General features: G+C 48.0%; 1 protein-coding gene across 1 annotated transcript; it reads right to left on the reverse strand.

Moving 5' to 3' along the window:
* Positions 1-10,965: 10,965 nt before the first annotated feature.
* Positions 10,966-11,439, reverse strand: LOC138567886 (protein LDOC1-like). The gene has a single exon (XM_069646382.1). The coding sequence runs from the start codon at positions 11,437-11,439 to the stop codon at positions 10,966-10,968; it is 474 nt and encodes a 157-aa protein (XP_069502483.1).
* Positions 11,440-25,685: the final 14,246 nt, after the last annotated feature.

The raw sequence follows: 25,685 nt of genomic DNA on the forward strand, positions 1-25,685 counted from the left end.
GCGGTTATGTCCCCATCCGGAAAGAAGAACAGATCCACCATTATGGAATCCTTTGCTGCAGCCAAACCGCGAGAACAAACGCAGAACGCCAACGCGACCCGCACCGAGCAAGTGGCACCTGATGTAAACAACAAAGACAAGCGGGTTCTGGAAGCCATTGCCGGACTGCATACCTTCATAGACACCAAAATAGAAGAGGTTAAAGCAGACATGCAATTGATGCGCCAAGACATGCGCAACGTTACTGAATGTGTAACCATTGCAGAATCTGGGCAACGGGAAGCAATGGAGATACTGAAGGACATTCAGAGCAGAGTGCAGGAGTTGGAGAAGAAAAATAAAGTCCTGGAAGAGAGGGCGGAAGATGCCAAAGGGTGATTCAGACGCAACAATGTGCGCCTACAAGGAATTCAGGGTAGGGATGGAGAGCCCCAAACCCGCAAACTTTGTTGAAACCCTGCTACAACAGGAGATAGGCACCGGTCGACTCTCACAGGGATTTGCGGTGGAGAGGGCCCACAGATCCTTACAAAAAAAAGCCACCACCTGGATCATACCCCCGTCCGATAATAGCAAGACTCCTGAACTTTCAAGACAGGGAAGTCATATTGCGCTATTCCCGGGAAGGAGGCGAGATCAAAAGGGATAACTAAAAAATCGCAATATACTCCTGCGGTACAAAGAGCACGAAATTCCTTTGTCCCAGTTAAGGCCAGGCTGCGGCAAATGAACTTCATGTACATGCTGATGTACCCATCACGGCTCAAGGTGCTATACAAAGGGCGGACAGTTTTCTTGGAGACCCCGGTAGCGGCCAACATGTGGCTGGAACACAATAACATGGCGGAAGGAGAAGAAGCTGTAACATAGCCTGAATTACCATGACAAAGGGAGAAAACACCTGAAGACCAGAGGAACTTGAAAAACGAAACATCAAGGAACGCTTCCATGGATACTCAAATTCACCGTAATGAAACACTGATCACATGAAGGACAGGAGAACTGCGGGGCCACTTGGCTTGAGTCGACGGACACTCCCCTGCGAAAGGACTGGTGCCTGCCTGTTGCTGATGCGCCATAACCTGCCCACGATTTCCCGGATGGGCCAAGAAGCAGCGGGGGCGCCTGAGCGTTGCCGGACTAGTGCAACTGCTGGGTGCAGTTGGTTAAGTTTGGTTTATTGTTGTTTGAAGTGTTTTACAGTCTTCCCGATATTGGTGGTAACAAGGACATGGGTGCTGGACAGGAGGAAGGCAGGGGGCAGGGACAGGAGCAGAATGGGGGCAGAGGTTTGGGGGGAACGATCTGAGGGCGGGGCGCAGAAGAGACCCATACCACACAATGATGGCGGCTGACATAAAAATACTGACATGGAATGTCAGAGGGATGGGCACTTACATGCGCAGAAACCGGATCAACTCGTTTCTGCAGCGGAAGAAAGTATCCATAGCATTACTGCAGGAGACGCACCTCAGTGCTGAGAGCAATAATAGAGTGAGAGGCCTTTGGGGTGGACAAGGCTTTGGGGTGACATACTCCAAGTATGCACATGGTATATATACGTGGATCAGCAAAACAGTACCTTTCCGCCTACTGTCGAAGGAGGCTGATGGAGAGGGGCGATATTTAATAATCAGGGGGAGCGTAGAGCAGCTGGAGGTCTGCATAGTTAACTCCTACCCTCCTAACTGCGGAACCCCAGCGTATCTGAACGGGTTAACTGCAAAACTGGCCCCTTACAGTGACTGCTTCTTTATCTGGGGGGGAGATTAGAACTGTGTCTGCGATCCCACCCTCAACAGATCTAGCCAACCACCACAACGAGCAAGGGTGAGCCCATCTCCCCTAAATGCAGTAAAAGACAATCTAGATCTGGCAGAAGTGTTGAGGGAGCTACACCCGGGGAGCAAGGAATTCTCCTATTTCTCAGCGCCCTAAGGGCTTTACACTAGAATAGACTACCTGTTAATTGGCAGGGCGCATCTCCCCCAGATAGAATCAGCGAGATACTTGGGTAGGTCGATATCAGACCACTCATCGTTAATCATGGTCTGGAGGATGCGGGCCCTAGACCGCCCATACCACAGTGGCGTATGTCAGCAGACGATCTGACTGACGCGCCTTTAGAGAGGGGCTCCGGAACAGGCTGATAGAATACATGGGTAACAACGTGGAAAGTGTAGAAATGGAGCACAATCTGATAGGCACTGAAAGTTGTGGTGAGAGGGGAGGCCATTGCAAGTGCAGGGGGCATCAGACGGCAGCTGAGAAGTGAACTAGAGGCATATGAGGAGAAGATCAGACTGTTGGAGGGCAGCGCCCAGAGAACCAAGGAAACGGAGCTACAACTATCGGCAGCCAGAGATAGTTGTCATGGTGCCTGGGCGAGACTGTCAAAGTTCGACTACATCGCGAAAACCACCAGGGCACACTCAGAAGGAGATAAACCAAGTAGGCTACTCTTGTGGCTGTGCAAGAGGGAAACCCTGAGACACCTGACCACAGAAATTAAAGATGAAACAGGGCCAGTGCACACATTGCAAATGTCGATCAATGACACTTTCAGGAAATGTTACTCCCAATTATACAGTCACGGCACACTGGTACCCCAAGGAGATATACTAGACACGCTAGAGGAAACTGGACTCCCCACGTTAGATAGCATGCCGCGGGATATGCTAGAAGCGGACGTAACAGCTGAGGATATCAGCAAAGCGATTAAATCTCTAACCACTTCCAAGACCCCCCGGGAGTGATGGGTTGCACCCTGAATTCTACAAGGCATACAACTCAGAATTGACCCCGGTCCTACATGAGGTATTTAAGGAAGCATATAAAAACAAGGTGCTACCGGAAACCATGAAGGAGACGTTAGTAGTACCGATACCTCAATCGGGCAAAGACTCGTACAGACCTCTAGCGATGTTGAATTATGATGTCAAAATACTGACGACCATACTAGCAAAAAGGCTATCCAGGGTCATAGGGACCATAATACACAGGGACCAAAATGGGTTTAAACTGGGCCGAAACACAGCAATAAACTTGAGACGGCTGCAGTATTTCATGGTGCCAACAATGGGCCTACAAGAGCAGTATGCAATAGTCTCGTTGGACGCCATAAAAGCGTTTGACTCCATATACTGGGAGTAGTTGATTGCAGTATTGGGGATTCAGGCTTGGCGAACACTTCATAGGATGGGTCAGGATACTCTACGAAGCACCAGTGGGTAGGGTAAAAACTGGGAGAGTAGTGTCGGCAGTCTGGGATATTCAGAGGGGCACCAGGCAGGGCTGCCCATTGTCGCCAATGCTCTATATCCTGGGGCTAGAGCCGATAGCGATATATTTGAGGAAGCCATTTTTTGACGCGGGAATCAGAGTGGGCGGAATGTACAATGTAGTATCCTTATATGCGGACAACATACTGCTGTACCTAAAGGACCCACCTCTGAATGTGCCAGTGATACTAGACGTGCTGGAGAATTTTTCACGAGTGCCGGGGATCTCTTTTAGCAGGGAGAAATCTTGCATCTATCCCCTGGCGGGACGGGTTGGGAAGGCAGTGGAAGATCTCCCGGGAGTGGGGCTCAGGTGGCAGCTGCAGTCGTTCAGATACCTGGGAGTGAATGTCTGGCACACACCCGAACTGATGCATGGGGGTAACACCGAACTGGCGGTGAACGGACTCAGGAAGTCCATGAAATTCTGGCCTAAACTTCCCCAGTCAATGATGGGCAGGGTAGCCATTAGCAAAATGATTGTCCTGCCGAGGTTCCTATATTTCTTTCAGAACGTTCACTATTATATCCCGGCCTCCTTCTTTCACCTACTGGAAAAGCTGCTAAGGGAACTCCTTTGGGGTACTGCTAGACACAGGATGTCCCCAACCACACTCATGTTGCAATACAAGGAGGGAGGGGTACAGTTACCAGATCTTGAGAGATATTACCTGGCAGCACAACTTAGCTTCGTGGCCAGGAGGCTTGCGGATGAGACCACCTCGGAAACAAGGCTGATAAAACAATTAGTGGCGCCTGCAAACCTAAAGGAAACATTATGGGTCCCACTGGGGTGCTTGGGTAGTGTCCCGAAGATTGTAACGCTAGGCAGGAGTGTGTGGGGCAGGGCCCTGACTCTACTGGGACGGGGCACCCCTACACACCTGAGGCCCTGATCGCAGCTGATGAGTGTGCAATCAGAGCAGACCTGACAATTGTGCGGCAATGGGAAAGATGCAGCATATACACCTGGGGGGACACTTATGAGGAGGGTGCTTTCAGAGAATTTGAGGATATGGGAGAGAAAGAGGGATTACCCATGGGCCAGTTCCTTTGGTATCAGAGAACCAGGAAGATAGCACAGAAATAATTGAAAGAATGGGCACAGGAGCCAGCGACAGATCCGATGCTAGAGTTACTTCACAATCTGGGGGATGGATGGAAGCCAGTGTCTAGGCTCTACTGTCAGCTAGCACATAGGCCCAACCCCAAAAGCGCTGCACTGAAACAGTGGTGGGAGGCTGATCTGGGAATCAGTATAACGGAGAAGGAATGGGAGAGAATTCTGGGGTAACCCCGGGAAGTCTCCAGAAATGCCTGATTCAGGTTAATTCAACTAAATGTCTTGTATAGGACCTACATGACACCATACATGACACCAAGCATGACAGCCAAATTTACAAATGGAGTACGCCCACTATGCCCCTGGTGCGGGTCAGAGGAAGCCAGAATGTTGCACATGTTTTGGGGGTGCCTGAAAGTACAATGTTTCTGGGCCAAGATAAAGCAGGCTTGCAGAAAAGCCAGGGTAACAAGGTACGAATGGTCACCAAAAGAATGCCTCCTGGGAGTCTACCCAAGAATAGGCAAAGTTAGGCATCTGGTCAAGCTTATGGACATGGTATGTGTACTGGCCGAAAGTTCCATTGCAATGGTATGGAAGACTGCAGGAGGACCACAATACACTAGATGGCACAGGGAACTGGAGCACTGGATAGAGGCTGAAACTAAAGCATGGAGCGAAGGGGTGTCCAGAGCGGGGGAAGATGCAAGTCCTGAATATGAGGCCTGGAAAACACTGATCTGGGATGTGTTCCACCCATCGGATGACACACCCACATGAAGGAACAAGGCCCACTCTGGGGCAATTCAAGACCTGCTGGGACCTAGGCTAGCAAAACTGGTTGAACTTAATTGGCTCTTGCTAACCCCCACTAAACGTAATGGCGCACTGTACCCCAGAGCCTTCCAAAGCAGACTGATGAGCACTCCAGAAAAAGACAACTTAAATGGTGAAGACTGTTTGTTTGTTATTGTTATATTATCACTAGTTGATGTTGACCCGTTAGCACATGTATGCATGACAAGGATGTCAAATCGAGACACAAAATGCTAAATGTTATCTACAAATGCCAATAAAAACATTTCAAAATAAAATAGCAATAGCATGGAACTCCAGTTAGGGTCCGAGCATAGACTCATGGTGGGCCGACCTCAAGAAATGGTAGGTAGCGGAGACAGCAGTGTGGACAAGGGCGATTCAGAGGGGCGAGGGGGAGAGACGACATAAGATACTCGCATGGAACTCCCTGGTACAAGACTTATTTGGACAAAGGGAAGAGAGCACCACAGATGACGCCAGACAACTCGAAGATCATGAACCACCAAACGAGCAGAGTATCCCCGACAAGGAGAAGGACAAAAGACATGGACCTGAGGCTGGACAGGATGTGTGGCCACTGACCAGGGCAGCACGGCCACAGAACCGCGCCATAACGAGTGATGACATAGAGCGGAATCCACGAAGGAGTGCCAGAGTGATTGGTATCTTTTGAAGGCCTAGAAGCACTAATAACTCCAGGGGAAGTGGAGTGGGCTATAAAATCATGAAAAAATAAACCCCGGGGCCAGACGGCTTCTCGGCCCCTTCTATAAAAAGTATAGGGATATATTGGTTCCCCCACTGGTGAGGTTGTTTAACTCTTTCTGGACCTCCGGTAGGTTTGCGCCATCAATGAGAGTCTCGGTGACTGTCCTGTTGCCAAAACCAGGGAAAGACCTGACCTCATGCAATTCTTAAAGGCTGTTAAGGAAAGCGTCTCGTGGGCGCTGAATACCTGAACTTCCGGTAGTTGACCGTGGTGAAGTCGCCAGGCTGTCCGACTGATGAATGCATAAGGTGTGACGCGAGAAACCGGCACAACCCTCACCCTTGAATCAACAGGGTCAGAAGTGGACCGGCTCCCAACGTAATGGATGCGCACTTCCTTGATTTTCATGACGTCGGGACAGTGCAAGCACTGTCAGGGAAGGCGGGTCTTGATACAATAATGACTGTCCACAGCTGAATACTACAGCAATCACTCCAAGAAATGGCAGCTGGCAAAAGGCTGAAGCTTGAGATGATTGTCCACAGCTGAGTGCAGCAATTACTCCAGGAAATGGCAGCAGGTAAAAGGCAGGAGCTTGAGATGATGTCCACAGCTGTGTGCTGCAATGACTCCTTGAAATGGCAGCAGGCAAAAGGCAGAACTGGGCCAGAAGCAATGGGTGAGAGGAACAGGGCAGGGTCAGAGCCCTAGGCTGCCTAAGAAGGGAACCCAAGAAGACTAGGAGAACCAAGGGGGAACCAAAAAGGAGTGGAAGGGAGAAGAGACAAGCCCCACGGGAGCCAGCAAGGAAAACCAGGGAGGAAGCAAGGAAACAGACTGAAGCAGGTAAGGTGCAGCTGCAGGAAGCTGTGGGGGCAAGGACGCGATCTGGAAGCAAACCGCTTTGAGACGCAGTGAGTTTCAAGACACTGGCCCTTAAATAGGGGCGGCAACACCCGGGAGGCTTGGAACGCAAGCCGTGCTGTCCCTGGGTGCTGCCGCACCCAAAACAAGGCTTGGGAAACAAGCTTGTGGCTTCCCAAGCACTCTGTGGACGGCGCATGCGTGAAGGGCGAAACACGGCCTTCCGCGCATGCGCGAGTCCAGAGGCACGGGAAACCCGGAAGCGGCGAGTGCTGCAAAAGGCTGCGGTCCCCCCAGCTGAAGTCGGGGATAGAAGCGCCAGGATGGGGCACGCCGGGACCGACAGGCGTGCCCCCTGCCCCAGGTAAGTGATGTGGTAACACTATGTCCCCTCCCAGGAAGGCCAGGTGCCCCAGGTTTCCAAGGGAAACGGTGATAGAATTCACAGACCAGACGGGGGGCGTGCACATAACTATGTGGTTCCCAAGTGCGATCACAGGCAGGGTAGCCCTTCCAGTCCACTAAGTACTGGAGAACCCCCCGTTTTATGCGTGAATAGGAAATCTCCTGCACTTCAAATTCTGGGGTACCCCGGAAAACAACTGAGGCAGGACGAGGGGAAGACCGCCAAAAAGTGTCAACCACGTATGGCTTCAAAAGGGAGACGTGGAATACAGCATGTACCCGCCAGGACTGAGGCAACTGTAAACGAAACGCTACTGATGATAAACGCCTAGTAATCCTGAATGGGCCAAAGTAGCAGGGACCAGCTTGGTAGGTAGATTACGCACTGGTAGATTCTTGGAGGACAACCAAACCAAATCTCCCACCCAGAAAGAGGGTTCTGGGGTTCGCCCTTTATCAGCCCGTTGCTTCATGTGTTCCTGTGCCTCTGCCATGGTTCTGCGTGCCAAGGAGTGTTGATCTTGAATGGTAGCGAAAAGATGATCAGCAGAAGGAACCGCACTGGGTAGCATGGAACGAAAAGGCACAAGCCTAGGATGTTGACCAGAAGAACAGAAGAACGGACTCAGACCGGTAGCAGAATGTATTGTGTTGTTATAGGAGACTTCAGCCAAAACCAGATGCATCTTCCAGTTAGATTGGGTGGCATTGGCAAAACACCGAAGGTACTGTTCCAGGGTCTGGTTAGTTCTTTCAGTCTGGCCGTTAGTGTGAGGATGATAACCCGAACTAAGTGCTCGGTGAATGCCGAGATGACCACACAATTGGCGCCAGAAAGATGACAAGAATTGGGATCCACGGTCGGATATGATCTTTTCTGGTAATCCATGTAACCTGTACACATCCTGAAGAAATGCCAAAGCCATCGAGATGCAGTGGGTATCCTAGGAAATGGAACGAAATGTGCCGCCTTAGTAAAACAGTCCACAACAACCATGATACAGGTATATCCTTCCGATGGGGGAAGTTTAACGATGAAATCGACCGCAATGGTGTGCCACGGGTAAGGAGGTATCTCCGTGGGATGAAGCAACCCCAGTGGTCTCTTCCTAGGTGTCTTAGCCTGGGCACACACAGGACAGCTCTTGACATACCGGTCTACTTCATCGGCCCATCCTGGCCACCAGAACTGTCTGGATATTAATTCTCGAGTGGCTCTTACCCCACGATGTCCACCCACTCGGAAATCATGGAACCCATGAAGTACAAGAGTTCGAAGAGAGATTGTGGGGATATATAACCTGTTCCGATAGAAAAGCAACCCATTACGTTCAGTGATCTGAGATTGCCTCAGGAGGCTTTCCCGAGCTGGATCTGATATTGTGTCCAGTAGAATTGTCTGGAGATGAGGTGAAACTGTGAATAGAAAATGCTTTGGAGATATTAGTTGCATATCCTTACATTCACTTCTTACGTCGTCTTCCAAAGACCAGGATAAAGCGTCGGCTTTCACGTTCTGAGCACTGGGAATGTACGTAATATGAAAATAGTAGTGGGAGAAAAAGAAGGCCCACCGGGCTTGACGAGAGGTTCGGCACTGAAGAGACCGCAAATACTGTAAGTTACGGTGATCAGTACGTACTTCCACAGAATGCCGTCCCCAAGGAGATGATGCCTCCATTCCTCAAATGATGCTTTTATGGCCAACAGCTCCTTTTCAATTACTGCGTAATTTCGTTCACTAGAAGTGAGCTTGCGAGAGAAATATGCCACAGGGTGTTCCATGTCCGTTCCAGATTCCTTCTGCAGGAGAACGGCACCAACAGCAAAATCGGAAGCGTCTGCCTCCACAATGTATGGCATCTCGTCATTGGGATGACGCAAAATGGGTGCAGTGCTGAAAGCTTGCTTCAAGGTGTCAAAAGCCTTGGTGGCCTGCCAATTCTAAAGAAAGGGTACTTTGCTGCTGGTTAGTTGGGTCAAAGGAACCGTGAGTTGTGAAAAATGGGGTATGAATTAATTGCTGATAAAAATTGGCGAATCCCAAAAATCATTGAAGGGACTTCAGATTGGAAGGTTGAGTCCAGTTCTGAATGGCTTGTACCTTGGCTGGATCCATGAAGATACCTTTGCCACTGATCACATAACCCAGAAACTCCATGCTTTCCTGATGAAAAGAACACTTCTCTGCCTTAGCGTACAGTTGGTTCTGGGACAACCGTCGAAGCACCTCCCGAATGTGTCCCACATGTTGTTCCAGGGAAGCAGAAAAGATGAGAATATCATCAAGGTACACCCAAACCGAGATGCCGATCAGATCGCTAAAGATGTTTTCCATAAAGCGCCGGAAAACGGCCGGGGCATTACATAACCCGAATGGCATTACCCGGTATTCATAATGCCCAAAAGGAGTCTTAAAAGCCGTCTTCCATTCATCACCTTCTTTTATTCTAATTAAATGATAGGCGCCACGCAGATCCAACTTGGTAAAAACCTGGGCCGCTCAAATAGATTCCATGATGTTCCGGATTAAAGGCAGTGGGTATCTATCTTTTCATGTGATGTCATTCAATTGACGATAGTCAATACAGGGACGTAGGATACCTTCTTTCTTCTTCACAACAATAGAGGAAAACCAGCAGGTGACTTCAAAGGGGCAATGTGTCCCTTCTTGATGCAATCAGACAGGTATTCCTGTAGGGCCGTCTTCTCGGTTAGGGACAATGCGTACACCTTCCCATGGGGTATCACAGAACCAGGTACCAGATCTATGGAACAGTCAAACGTTCTGTGAGGTGGCAGAGGGATGTCCCCAGACTCGGAAAACACGATCTGGAATTCGGCGTATTCCTGAGGGATTGGCAACAACGAGCAAAACCCTGGTGGACCAGTACTCCTCGCAAGGGGTATGGAGGTGATATCATTCTGAGGCACGTCGGGCGAGCAACAATTACGGAGGCAATAAGCGGAAGAGAAATCCAAGGTGCTAGCTCCCCAATTGATGGTTGGATTGTGGTGAAGAAGCCAGCGCAATCCCAAGACCACTGGATAGGAGGGTGATCTGATGACATCCAGGGCGATTCTTTCCCCATGTTCCTTGATCTGGATACGTAAGCACATGGTTTGTTGACGAATTGGCCCTGAAGATAAGGGGGTCCCATCGATCACCTCTATGGGCAGGACGCTTCTCCGGGCGAACAAAGGTATGCCATGACATGCTGCGAATGCTTCATCAATGTAGTTTCCGGAAGCCCCACAGTCTAATAAGCCAAGAACTTCCGCCTCTTTGTCTAACCATGTCAGCTAGATCTTCAAAACCAGTAGGACAGCCGGTTGCATGGGCTGAAGCAAGGAACTGGAGTCCGAAAGGACTGAATATGAGTAAGGACCTGTCGTTGCCTTTCCTACAGACGACAGGCCTTCTAGTTTTCAGACTTCCTTTGGGGGCGTATAGGACAGGAACCCAAGTAGTGCCCGGTGGCCCCACAGTACAAACAAAGTCTCAGACTTCTTCGGCGTTTCCGTTCTGCGTCAGACAGCAGACCCCTCACGGCTCCCAACTGCATGGGTTCTGGTCCGGGGTCCGAAGACCCGGAAGTTCCGGTCGGAGTGTTGGGTGGTCTTGAGAACATCCGCTCTGCTCGACGTCTTTCTCCCATCCATTGTTCTGCCAATCTATGGTCAATGCGCAAAACCTGTTCTACAAGTTGCTGGAGGGTGTCAGGCTCTGGGATGTGCAATAACTCATCCTTATACTCATCTCTCAATCCTCTTCGAAACAAAGTTTTCTGGGTTATTTCAGGCCACTGAGAATCGGTTGCCAATTAATGAAAGCGAGCAATGTAGGCTATAATGTCCATAGATCCTTGTTTGAGGTCCATCAATTGGTTTTGTGCTGCGGAGGTCAGATTTGGTGATTGAAAAACCTCCAAAAATGTTTTTTCGAAGGCTGCAAAGTCATTAAGAATGGGGCTATTGGCAGACACCAAGGGGGCTGCCCATGCAAGGGCATTCCCGGTCAAGTTTCCCAGTAAATATCCAATCTTGGCCTTGTCTGAATTGAAATAAGAGGCTCTAAAAAGGAAATGTATTTTACAGTGGTTGCAAAACTCTGCCACACGTCTTGAATCTCTGTCAAACTTGATAGGTGCGGTATGGGACATAGCTCCTTCACCCTGAGGTGCAGCCCCAGAACCTTGTGCCACCATCTGTCTTAGACCAATGTTCTCTTGGCAGAGCGCAGTCATCTCAGCTCGAAGAACTCGCATCTCTTCCCAAAGTTCCTGAGCCTCATCCATCTCGGAGTCGGAAGGCAGGCTTCTCAATCTGTTAAGGAAAGCGTCTCGTGGGCGCTGAATACCTGAACTTCCGGTTGTTGACCGTGGTGAAGTCGCCAGGCTGTCCGACTGATGAATGCAGAAGGTGTGACGCGAGAAACTGGCACAACCCTCATCCTGGAATCAACAGGGTCAGAAGTGGACCGGCTCCCAACGTCACGGATGCGCACTTCCCTGATTTCCGTGACGTCGGGACAGTGCAAGCACTGTCAGGGAAGACGGGTCTTGATACAATGATGACTGTCCACAACTGAATACTACAGCAATGACTCCAAGAAATGGCAGCTGGCAAAAGGCTGAAGCTTGAGATGATTGTCCACAGCTGAGTGCAGCAATTACTCCAGGAAATGGCAGCAGGCAAAAGGCAGAAGCTCGAGATGATGTCCACAGCTGTGTTCTGCAATGACTCCTGGAAATGACAGCAGGCAAAAGGCAGAACTGGGCCAGAAGCAATGGGTGAGAGGAACAGGGCAGGGTCAGAACCCTAGGCTGCCTAAAATGGGAACCCAAGAAGACTAGGAGAACTCAGGGGGAAACAAAAAGGAGTGGAAGGGAGAAGAGACAAGCTCCACGGGAGCCAGCAAGGAAAACCAGGGAGGAAGCAAGGAAACAGGCTGAAGCAGGTAAGGTGCAGCTGCAGGAAGCTGCGGGGGCGAGGACGCGATCCGGAAGCAAACCGCGTTGAGACGCGGTGAGTTTCTGTCACGAGTGCGACGCGGAATTGGTCTGTGTGGCGCCGTTGGCGGTATGTACAAGGGGTGCGAAGTTATCCTTCCAAAATGGCGCCCAGTCCTTCGTGCGCTGGTCCAGTCTTTCGATCAGATCAGGAGGGTGTGACTCCTCCCCGTCTGCACGGAAGAGTATTTCCCACATCAACACCGATGGACCAGCGCGTTGCTACGACTATCGTGAGCCACGCTCCGTGAGTAATTTAGGATTCATTTGGATATCCCAGACCGCTCTACGTAACTTCTTCTTTTCCTACTTTGCTTGCTTAATCCTTTTTTTTTCTTGTTCCGCTAGTTGCCTCCTCGCGGACCAATTCACAGGCCAGCCATCCCCGACACCCAACTCTTACTTAGTCATTTCGGCACTTGCCTCCCAGTAAGTAAGCTCATCGATTCTCACAACTCTCCCCTTCTCAGTTGAACCCGCAGTTAACCTTTTTTCTCTCCCACTCTGTATTAGCAAAGGCAGACACATTCCACCTCTTGAACTACAGTACCCAGACTCCTCCTCTTCCATGGAAGTCACGACTTCTCACAGAAGGAATTATATGCTAGGGTAGGTACGCTACTTATCTCCCGCTCTCTTAGATCAGTCAAATAGTACTCGTTACTTATCTTTACCTTGTATATCTTCAGAACGAATTCCAGTAATCCCTTCTCAGACTGCCGAACGCCAGCCACCTTGTTACCAACACCTGAAACCTTTTAAAATTCCTCCCAAGGTACGAGATTCCTTTCCTCCCCGCTTTTTGAGTATCTTTCACCATAAAAGACAGAACACTTACCTTTCTGATTTGTATCAACAGTCAGAGGCAAAAACACGGACACCGACATCCTCGACTCCTTCGTACCTCCGGGGATTGTCTCCCGACGCTCACGAGCCGCGACAGTCCTCGTCGGGAACTCTCAACGATCCCCAGCTACAAGGGTTTTTCCCGACCAAGGGTTTCCCTGACGCCTCCACTCCACGCCTGTTTCCTTAGGCTGGGATAGGGGGACTCAGGTATTTCCCTAATATCCACATTGAGTTTGAAGACAAGGTAAGAGAGTTTGCTGTTATTCTGATTGTCTACCTTTACCGAGATTACCTTTGCCTTAAAATTAGAAAACCAACTTCTTTGATCGTTTGTTTGGAGCTAGAAAGATAACAGTAGCAACGCCTTTAAAAAAGAAAAGACTTTGGTGATCTAGATATTGAAGACAATCAGAATCCAGACGCTATGGAACAGCAGATACAGCAATTAGTTAACGCTGTCCAAGCGCTCTCCACAGAGTTACAGCAATTAAAACAAGAAAACCTCACATTAAGACAAAAGGATCACCGAGCCGCCCATAGTGCGGAGGTCCCGCCAGGGCCACTCCCTTCGGGCCGTTTTGATGGTAACCCGCATATGGTAAAGGAATTTTTGGAATCCTGTACCATTCAATTCACTTTCAAGACAGCCTTCTTCCCAACAGATAGGGATAAAGTGGGACACATGATAGCCCAAATGACGGGCGCAGCTCTAGCTTGGGCAACCCCTTTAGTGGTTAATAACAACCCAATTCTAGATTCATATCCGGCCTTCTGTAACAGTGTCAAAAGCATGTTTGGTAGGCAAGAAATAGTGATAGCCTCTCAAGAACGTCTTATGGACCTAAAGCAGGGAAATCTCAATATCCTGGATTACGTTACTAAATTCAAACAGTATGCTTCAGACACATCCTGGGCGGATGATACCTTAGTCACGGTCTTTCGGCGTGGTCTGTCCGAGGAATTAAAGGACGAAGTGTCCCGAGTCCCGCGCCCCCAGAACATGGCGGAGTTCATTGCATTAGTCATGCAACTGGACTATCGCTTGCAAGAGAGAAATCGAGAAAGAAGAAAGGGCAAGAATCCTAGACCATTAGTAGACAACCACCATATCGTATCTAAAACCGCATCTCACGAAGAACCTATGCAGCTTGGGACTACTCGTGGCCCTCTTTCGGTGGAAGAGCGGACTAGGAGAAAGTCCCTAGGACTTTGCATGTATTGCGGGGCCAACAACCACACGGTCAAGGAATGCCCTATAGCTCCACTCAGGAAGACGGGAAACGCCAGTGCCCGGTCGTGAAGGGAACTACAGGGCCGGGTTCGTTCCATAAATTTTGTTCCCCCATTGGAGCATTCTCCTCCTCGCAAACTTCCTCCACAGACCGTTCCATGGTTGTAGTGGGAGTATCTTTATCCTGGAAGAACATTCGTCTTGAAAATGTCCCGGCTCTAATAGACAGCGGAGCCGCAGGAAATTTTGTAGATGACATATGGGCTAAGAACCATAGTATTCCCAGAATAGGGAAAACCCTTTCTATTCCAGTCCAGAGTGTGGATGGCACTCCCCTTACTTCGGGCCCGATCACCGATCACACCTCTCCTCTCTCCATGTCCTTATCCAACCATAGTGAAACCATAGAATTGGACATCATAAGAACGGCTCACTATCCTGTCATTTTGGGCCTTCCTTGGTTAAAGAGACACAACCCGTATATAAAATGGACGGCTGGGACCCTCTTTTTAGGCTCAGAATATTGTGTCAGTAGATGCATGGGTCTCCAAGCAGAAAAGAGGGGGAAAGAGATCCAGAAAACCCCTCAGGAGGACTTGAAAGCCTCGGTAAACGAAATCTCCACGCTGCCTCCTCAATATAAAAAATACCATCTTGTCTTTTCCCAGACGGAATATTCCGAACTACCTCCACACCGCAGAGATGACTGTGCTATAGATCTCATCCCGGACAGCCCACTTCCCTTTGGCAGAATGTACATATTATCAGCCAAAGAGAAAGAGGTACTAAGAGACTACCTTCATACCAATTTACAGAACGGTCTTATTACAGAGTCCCATTCCCCTGCAGCTGCCTCTCTTTTCTTTATCCCAAAAAAGAACACTACGGAACTTCGTCCCTGTATTGATTTTAGGGGATTGAACAAGATCACTATACCCGACAAATACCCAATGCCCCTCATTCCGGATATTCTAGAGGCAGTCCGGGGAGCTCACATTTACACTAAACTAGATTTAAGAGGCGCGTATCATCTCATATGCATCAAGGCCGGCGATGAGTGGAAAACGGCATTTAGGACACCCTTCGGACATTATCAGTACCGGGTAATGCCCTTTGGGCTATCAAATGCGCCAGCTGTTTTTCAGCGATTCATGGATCACATCTTCGCCGACATACTTTTACACTATGTTATTGTCTATTTAGATGATATACTAGTCTTCTCTTCTACTACAACCGAACACAACCTACACGTAGGCGAAGTATTGCGCCGTTTACAACAGAACCATTTATTCTGCAAGATGGAAAAATGTGAATTCCACAAGACTTCAGTGGCCTATCTGGGCTACATACTCTCCGGTGAAGGCATCTCCATGGACCCAACAAAGGTGATAGCAATAAAGGAATGGCCAATCCCCAGTTTGGTTAAGGAAATCCAGAGATTCTTGGGATTCGCAAATTTTTATAGGAGATTCATTCCTCATTTTTCTTCGTTAACTCTACCTTTGACTCACTTGCTCAAGAAGGGTATTCCTTTTCAATGGTCCTCAAAGACACAAGAATCCTTTGAGGAAATGAAGACTCTATTTTCCCAGGCGCCCATTCTAGCCATGCCCAATCAACAACTGCGATTTATCGTGGAATCAGACGCCTCACAACATGCATTAGAGGCGGTACTTCTGCAACCCGACGATCGGAACATTGAAAGACCTATTGCCTATCTGTCCAAAACTTTGTCCCCAGCAGAACTCAATTATACAGTCTTGGAGAAGGAACTGTTGGCAATAAAAAGAGCATTTGAGGAATGGCGACATCTTCTACTGGGCTCATCGCATCCTATTGAAGTCAGAACGGACCACCACAACCTCCGGTCTCTTCAATATGCGCAGACATGTAATAGTCGACAAGCGCGATGGGCACATTTCTTTTCTCCTTTCAGAATCGAATTTTCTTTTATTCCAGGGAAATCGAATCTAAAGGCGGATGCCCTATCCAGAAGGGACCCGTTACAGAAATCTCCATTTCAAAAAGAACAATTATTTCCAACAGCACTCATTGTGTCAGTCATACGAAACTTTCTTACCCAAGTCCAGAGAGAAACAAAGAAAATAATAACCTCACAACCTGATCTCGCACCGCGCTTAAAGCTAACAGAACACAAAAAACTTCTATTTAATGAGGAGCGAATGTTTATCCCCAATGTAGGATTACAAACAGAGGTATTACGGATGTGTCATGATTCGCAAGCAGCTGGTCATAGAGGGATCTATAACACATTAGAAGTAATACAGAGGTATTTTTGGTGGCCTAATCTAAAACAGGATATCACGGAATATATCGCCTCCTGCCCTGTCTGCCTACAATCTAAAACCACCAGAAAAGCTCCCTTCGGAGAATTAGTAAGGATGCCTCTCCCTACAAGACCCTGGCAAATTATCACCACTGACTTCGTGGTTGACCTTCCAGAATCCGAAGGTTGTACAGCCATCATGGTTACAATAGACACCTTAACGAAATTAGCACACTTTGTTCCTCTCCCTTCAGTTCCCTCGGCTGCAGTAATGGCTAAAATATTCCTAGAGCACATCTTTTCTTTACACGGGCTGCCGGATACCATTCTATCTGATCGAGGACCTCAATACACTTCTAAATATTGGAAAATCCTGTGTGACACCTTAGGTATTTCCAGAGCCCTGAGCTCTGGGTATCACCCACAAACCAACGGGCAAACGGAACGTTTGAACCAAACCCTCGAAGGATATCTAAGATGTTATATCTCTTCCGCCCAAGACAACTGGAAGGACCTACTTCCTCTTGCTGAATTTACATATAACAACTCCGCTCATTCTGTTCTTCATACCAGCCCTTTTTTTTGCACTTATGGGTTTCATCCCTCTGTTTTTCCCTATCAAACGCCACAGTCTTCCCCTTGTCCTAACATCGATGGATTGGTAGAAACCATTCGACAAGGCCACGTTGACGCTCAGGCCGCACTGGTAGAAGCTCAGAACAGAAACAAGATACAGGCAGACAAACACCGTACCCCTTCGCCAGACATACGGAAAGGGGATCTAGTCTGGTTATCAAGTAAATTCCTCCCTAGGAGATTAATTCCTTCCAAACTATCCCCTAGGTATTTCGGACCATTCTCTGTGATCGAAAAAAGGGGATCCGCAGCCTACAGGTTACAACTTCCTGTCTCTTGGAATCGTATCCATCCTACGTTTCATGTTTCTCAACTCAAACCAGATGTTCGCAGTCGTTTCCATAAAACCCCTTCGGGGTCACCCCCTCCGATCTTGACCAGTACTGGGCCCGAATATGAGGTGTCAGGTATTTGTGATTCGAGATACAGAAGAGGAATCCTCCAATTTCTGGTGGATTGGAAGGGGTATTCCTCAGCGGACAGAACTTGGGAACCTGCTTCGGCTGTTCATGCCCCGCGTTTGATACATCGTTTCTATAGGTGCCATCCGGGGAAGCCGGGGTTTGCCTCCCTTAGGAGGGGGCATACTGTCACGAGTGCGACGCGGAATTGGTCTGTGTGGCGCCGTTGGCGGTATGTACAAGGGGTGCGAAGTTATCCTTCCAAAATGGCGCCCAGTCCTTCGTGCGCTGGTCCAGTCTTTCGATCAGATCAGGAGGGTGTGACTCCTCCCCGTCAGCACGGAAGAGTATTTCCCACATCAACACCGATGGACCAGCGCGTTGCTACGACTATCGTGAGCCACGCTCCGTGAGTAATTTAGGATTCATTTGGATATCCCAGACCGCTCTACGTAACTTCTTCTTTTCCTACTTTGCTTGTTTAATCCTTTTTTTTTCTTGTTCCGCTAGTTGCCTCCTCGCGGACCAATTCACAGGCCAGCCATCCCCGACACCCAACTCTTACTTAGTCATTTCGGCACTTGCCTCCCAGTAAGTAAGCTCATCGATTCTCACAACTCTCCCCTTCTCAGTTGAACCCGCAGTTAACCTTTTTTCTCTCCCACTCTGTATTAGCAAAGGCAGACACATTCCACCTCTTGAACTACAGTACCCAGACTCCTCCTCTTCCATGGAAGTCACGACTTCTCACAGAAGGAATTATAAGCTAGGGTAGGTACGCTACTTATCTCCCGCTCTCTTAGATCAGTCAAATAGTACTCGTTACTTATCTTTACCTTGTATATCTTCAGAACGAATTCCAGTAATCCCTTCTCAGACTGCCGAACGCCAGCCACCTTGTTACCAACACCTGAAACCTTTTAGAATTCCTCCCAAGGTACGAGATTCCTTTCCTCCCCGCTTTTTGAGTATCTTTCACCATAAAAGACAGAACACTTACCTTTCTGATTTGTATCAACAGTCAGAGGCAAAAACACGGACACCGACATCCTCGACTCCTTCGTACCTCCGGGGATTGTCTCCCGACGCTCACGAGCCGCGACAGTCCTCGTCGGGAACTCTCAACGATCCCCAGCTACAAGGGTTTTTCCCGACCAAGGGTTTCCCTGACGCCTCCACTCCACGCCTGTTTCCTTAGGCTGGGAGAGGGGGTCTCAGGTATTTCCCTAATATCCACATTGAGTTTGAAGACAAGGTAAGAGAGTTTGCTGTTATTCTGATTGTCTACCTTTACCGAGATTACCTTTGCCTTAAAATTAGAAAACCAACTTCTTTGATCGTTTGTTTGGAGCTAGAAAGATAACAGTTTCAAGACACTGGCCCTTAAATAGCCGTGCTCTCCCCGGGTGCTGCCACGCCCAAAACGAGGCTTGGGAAGCAAGCTTGCTGCTTCCCAAGCACTCTGTGGACGGCGCATGCGCGAAGGGCGAAACACGGCCTTCCGTGCATGCGCAAGTCCAGAGGCATGGGAAACCCGGAAGCGGCGAGTTCCGCAAAAGGCTGTGGTCCCCCCAGCCGAAATCAGGGGTAGAAGCGCCAGGATGGGACGCGATGGGACCGACAGGCGCGCCCCCTGCCCCAGGTAAGTGAAGTGGTAATACAGGCCCATTACACTTACCAATGTATTCTCCAAAATATTGGCACGCCAGTTGATGGGCGTCCTGCCTGAGCTAATTGAGGAAGACCAGACGGGTTTCATCTCTGGTCGGTGTGCGCAAGACAATGTGAGGCGCACCCTAGGGCTGCTGGAGATGGGGGCGAGAATGGACCTAGATTTGGGGATAATAGCCCTGGCTGCCCATAAGGCGTTTGATAGGGTAGACTGGAGGTACCTGAAGAAGGTCTTAGAACGCTTGGGGTTTGAGCCGAATTTCAAAAAGTGGGTTATGGCAATATACCAGGAGCAATCCACACACCTGCGAGTTAATGGGGCACTTCAGCCAGCCTAAATATCACCAGAGGCACAAGGCAGGGTTGGCCGTTCTCCCCCTGATCTTCGCTTTGTGCATGGAGCCGTTCGCCAGTCGCATTCGGGCAGCAGGGTCAGTTAAGGGAGTGAAGGTGTGGTCCAGGGAATTTAAAGTACCCTTATATGCGGACCATGTGCTGCTTACTCTAAGTGACACGGGTGAGTTTGACAGGGCTTCTGTGTTTAAGGTGAATTACAGCAAGATGCATGGGCTAGATGTATCCCTCCGGCCAGGGGACAGGGGAATTATAGGCGTTTTTGCTCCCATGTAGTGGTCTCAGGACTCTATCCCGTATTTGGGGGTCTGCATTCCAGGCAGGCTTTCGGAAGTGTATTCAGCCAACTTTCCCCTGCTATTTGGAGAATTGACAGAAGATCTAGGTAGGTGGGCACAGCAGGAGGTCTCCTGGTTTGGCTACATAGCGGCGGTCAAGATGAACTTATGAACTTGATACCCCGCTTGCTCTACGTGAGCTCTGCCCTGGCAGTCAGGGTCCCGGACGTTGACCTCTGCACTCTGCAAGGGGAGATACTTGGTTTCATCTGGGGGAATAAAAGGGCCTGTATATCTGAGAGGGTATTACAGAAGCCGGTAAGGGTTGGAGGACTGGGGGTCCCAGATGTGTTCCGTTACAATCTGGCCGCTCAGATCTTGCATGTTTTCATATGGCACGGACAAGCCTCCCTCCCAATATGGAAAATGATCGAACAGGCCCAGTCGCCGGTGGACCTGGAGGGCTGCCTTATGTGGAGGGGAGATTGCTGGGCCAAGACGGGGGTGGTTCATTGCTCGCTACAGCTAAGTGCACGCCTTATTAAATGGGGTATACTCCGTAAATGGGTATAAGGAGGGGGCTGGAACCACTCACACCTGTGTGGAATAACCAGGTTTCCGCCCTGGGTATGATAGAAGGGTGTTTTGTAAATGGAATGAGGGTGGGCTGGCACACTTACAGCAACTGTATAAAGATAAAAGACCTTTGGCCTTAGAAGATTGCAAACTCACCTTCAATATACAAGAGTCAGAACATTTTAGATATACACGACTGAGGCACTGGGCTCTCACTCGCACACAAGGGAGGGGAGAACAGGAACTCTGTCGGCCTTAGAGCGGACACTGCAAGAAGATATAGGTGGAGTAAGATATCTAGGTTGTACAAACTGCTGGACACAGGTGACCCCGTGATGCGCCTGCCATATATGGCTAAATGGGAGGAGGATTTGGGGGGCCCCATAGAAGACAAACAGTGGCTGCGCATATGGGGTAGGATGCTCAAGTCTTCCAAGTGTGTCACATACAGGGTTTGCTCTTACAAATTCTGCTACAGATGGTGCCTCACCCCTGAGAGGTTACGCCAAATGGATGGAAGCTGCTCGGCCACCTGCTGGAGAGGCTGTGGGGAGGTGGGCACTCTGTTTCACATGGTATGGGTATGCCAGAAGGTAGGTCTCTACTAGAAGGAAGTGCTGGCAAAGATAAAGGAGATAACAGGGCTTGACCTTCCTGAAGATCCACAGGTGGTAATTCTGGGGGTTTATGGGGGGGGCTTTCCCACTAACCGGCTCACTGGCCACACTGATATGGCATCTTCTGTTACCAGCAAAATTGGTCATTGCCAAGACTTGGAAGACGACCAAGGGTCCGCTGGCACAGATGTGGTGGGTAAGGGTTTGGGACATAATGGTTACAGACAAAATAACAGCACTGTGCGAGGATCGCTATGTAAAGTATGTTTCCTTATGGGCCCCGTTTATTGACTATGCTGAGAAATATCCAGCAGTGGTGGTTAAGCCCCCCATGTTGTAGCAATTCTCTCTGCTGTGAGCTGGACTGCAGCGTATCCACTCCCTACCTGGGACAATGGGGATTCAGCTATCTGGAAGAGATTCAGGGCTGCTTTGAGATTGCTATAATTGCACTGTCCTTAAAAGATGTGATGATGTCTGTCTTCTTGATGAGTTGGTCATAAATAAAAGTTATTTAAAAAAAAAAAAAGAAAACAAAAATGATCTTGCTCTCAATCGGTCTGAGGCCCAGTTCCGAGTATACAGGTACACTCAGGCATGAGGCCTAACAGTCTTTTCAAAAAGGATCTATCTACCCTACCCAAGTTCTAAATGGCTGAGTGCCCCCAGACTTCAGCCTCATACATTGATGCTGCCCTCGCTTGGGCTCAATACATTGTGACCGCTGGTGTAACTGGTCCTTGTCCATATGAGTAGAAGAACCTTATGATTCCCCCTCCATATTTTACCAATGACAAGCAGGATTTTGCCGTTTGTAGGGGCCAGTTCCCTTGATCATTACGCCTCACCCCAGGTAATAATATTGCTGTACCTGTTCCAGCAGGGTGTTGTTTATAGCCATCCTATGTTTTTTGAATGGGGTGAATTTTGACCGAAATATCAGCATTTTGGTCTTTTCCATGTTGATCTCCATAGACAGCTCCAATCATATCTCTGCAAAGGCCCCCAGAGTGGTTGTGAGGCCCTTCATTGAGGTGGATAGTAACACAGTGTCATCTTTGAAGAGTACAATTGGGCAGGCCTCCCGACCCAATTTAGGGGGTCTAAACACTTTGATCTAACATGTCGAACTACCTCATCTATGTATAACAGGAATAATAGGGGGGCCAAAATGCATCTCTGCCTTACATCTCTGTTTACATCAAAAGACTGGGTGAGTTCCCCCTTGAGTCCCCACCGTACAGATCCGATGTTATCCGAGTACATATGGATTATAATCTTCAACAGCCTCTGTGGAAATCCCTCTTCTAACCAGAATTTTCCAGAGCTTAGGTCTGGAGACAGCATTGAAAGCAGTCCTGAGATCGACAGACTGTAAAGATCTTCATCTTTCTCAGAGCCACATACTTCGACGATATCAAATGTAGGCGGATTACTTGGTCCATTGTGCTAATCTTTGGGGTAAAACCGGCCTGTAGGTGGTCTTTAACTTTACACTGGCTGACCCATTCTTGTAGATGTGAATGGATTGTTCGAGTAAAATCTTTCCTCACCCCATCTAGGAGGGAGATAGGTCTGAAATGTGCTGGGTCCCTCTCCCCGCCCTTCATGTAGATTGGGAATATTGTTGAATGTAACCATGAGAGGGGGACCCTATTCAGGCGGAGGCAGGTGTTAAAGAGGAGCCTTAAAATGGCCGCCCCTACTCCCATTTCGTCTTTTATCAAATCTATGGGCAGTAAATCTGGGCCAGGTGCTTCCCCCACTTCTATGCAGATATGGCCTTACATACTTCCTCTAGTTCTATGGTGAGTGGTATTATGTCCTGCCAACAAAATACCCTCCCCATCTCTGTAGTTTTGTCACCCCTGCCATACAAATCTCTGAAGTGGGTCAACCAGGTATTTGGGCTTATATCGGTCATCACGCCCCCTCCCTGCCCATTGTTGATGGTTTTATAATTATGTGGGTGGTTCATTCTAGGTGTGCTGCAGCATCTGGAGTTGCTCATTGTGAACAAATAATTGATTCTTGGTTTGTTTATGTGTAGTGTGGCTAGCCCAACGTAAGGTATGTCATCGGTTATGTTGGAGGAGCAGGAAGGGGAGGGTTAGTAAGTCGGTTGGTTTGTTGGAGCCTCTGGTGCGGCTCTTTGATGGCCGCTTGACGGTATCTAGTATTGTTTTTTTCAATTTTATTTATTGTGATATAACCAAATTTTGTTTTTTTTCCACATAGTATCAAACATAAAAACAAGACAAATTTAAATCTTATTCATCCAAACATAAAACAAGTTCATTCAATACATTACTTTAAGAAACAATAATCTAAAACATAGTTCTTTGGTACATTAAAACTTAATGAACTTACTTAGCCATTCATAGCATCTAGTGTAATACTAGAGAAAGGGGAAGTTATTGAGAAGAAAAGCAAAAAGGCATGAGTATATGAAGGAAGAGTTAACAGAACTTCTTTGGAATAAACACCATCTGTTGTAGTAGTCTTATAATATTCAATGTCAATTTAGTCTCGTGCCCTGCAATCATTCTTTCCCAAAACATAGTAGATGAAAGACAATCACTTGATACAAACAAAACTCCCAAGTTACTTTCCCCTGACTTCCCAGGTCCCACGGCAAACCTTAGTACATGTTCAATTGTCTGAGCTGTTGGATCTATACATTCAGGGCATACAGTTTGTGACGCCTTCCCTTGACCCAGACGACAAAGAACAGAGCCTGTCTTGACAAGGTTAAGGCATACTCTAAGGAAATTCTGTCTGGCTTTTACATCTGGGAACTCCGTCAGGTACCTTGGAAGATAACCCTGTTTTTATCATGTTTATAAAATGAGGCAGCAATTGACGAGTCCCTCAACTGATCAATTGTTGTAATCTAGTCTGACGTCATCAGAGCTTTTTTGACCTTCATTGGGTTTGTGACAAGTGTATGCTCATCACTACCACAATAAGCAAGCATCTCCTAGGCTATTTCTTTAAGGTCTCTAAGGGTCCAGGAGGAATCTAAGTTAAGGAGGATCAGCAGATCTTCGAATAGCGTTTTTTCCATAGGGTCGATTATTGGTCTATACAACGAAAGTGGTTTCCAGTCCATCTGAGTTTTAAGAGATTTTAAGCCCAGCTCGTACCTCAGGCTTACAGTCTGTAGGCTTTTAGGCAAGCCCAACACCGGCTTCCAAATTGCTCCTTCTATTTTTTTCCAATCCATAGACCATATCAATGGCTTGGCCTCTAAACCATAGAGTAGGACTGGTACCAACTTTGTCATATAGAATCTTATCATAGGCAAAATGGAAAATTTGCTATATGGACCAGAAATCTTTTTCATTTCTGATGTTACCTGAGTACACTTTGCTAGTGTCTCTATTTGCATTTGCCCGATCTTCGGGACCGCGTACAAAGTATATCCAAGGTATACTATCTATTTGACCACAGGAATAAGCTGTCCTCCTATTGTGCATGGAAATCTACCTCCCCTAGACCCTTTTTCTCCAAAGATGACGACCTTTGATTTCTCAGGATTAATGACTAGGTCGTTTTCTTTCATATAAGTATCTAGGGCTTTCAGAAGTCTTTGCAGACCCACGGGTGTCCTGTCTAGCAGGACAATGTTGTCTGCGTACATGAGCCATTTGCCTGCCGTTGAGCCTACTTTAGCACTGGCCAACGCTGAGGAATCTACTTCTTGCCCAAAATCTGCAAGGTAAAAATTAAAAAGAAAAGGGGCAACCATGCAGCCTTGTCGCACCCCTGTGCCCACCGTAATGTGCTGTGACAGATGGCCTTCTGAGTTTAACCTTACTCTCACAGTGTTTCCTTCATGCAGGTTTGCAAGGATGTTAATAAGTGGTTTCGGGGCTCCCCTCTTCTCCAGCTTACACCAGAGCTGATCTCTGTTAACAAAATCAAAAGCGCTCAAAAGGTCTATGAACGCCCCATAGATCCTGCCTGTGTTATTTCCATCCTTATTATTCGTTAAGGAGGCAAGTATTATGCCATTGAGTGACGTCAAATGGCCTCGCCTGAAGCCTGTCTGTTGTTTTGGAAGTATATTTTCCTCCTTTGCCCACCTTTCCAGCTCTCTCAGTATTAGGCTAGTAAATAGTTTACTCTCAACGTCTAATAACGTGATCGGTCTGCAGCTGGCCGGATTTTTACGGTCCCCCTCTTAAAAATGGGCACTATAATGGCTGACTTCCATGGTGGAGGGATTGTTCTTCTTTCTATGACTCTTCTAAAGAGTACAGAAATGTAAGGGAGTTGAGTCTAAAGCTTCCCAAGCCAATAGCTTTACAGGAGGTTATGGCCTTGCATAAGAGCTAGTTTGATACTAACTCTAAAAAAACACACCATGAAGAATAAAAACAATACAAGTTTATTTTTCAGGATAACATTTTTCAGTTTTTTCTGCATGACATAACAACGTCAATGTGTTATGATATGAAATAACACATAAAATAAACTGTCACTACTGTTTATTAACTTACTATTATGCAGATTATTTACATGCATATTTGTCACATCATGGCATACAGAAAAAACTGAAAAATGTTATCCTGAAAAATAAACTTGTATTGTTTTAATTCTTCACGGTGTGTTTGTTTAGAGTTAGTA

Source organism: Ambystoma mexicanum, chromosome 2p (genome assembly GCF_040938575.1).
Source record: "Ambystoma mexicanum isolate Mex_15411 chromosome 2p, UKY_AmexF1_1, whole genome shotgun sequence".
NCBI classification, from domain to species: Eukaryota; Metazoa; Chordata; class Amphibia; order Caudata; family Ambystomatidae; genus Ambystoma; species Ambystoma mexicanum.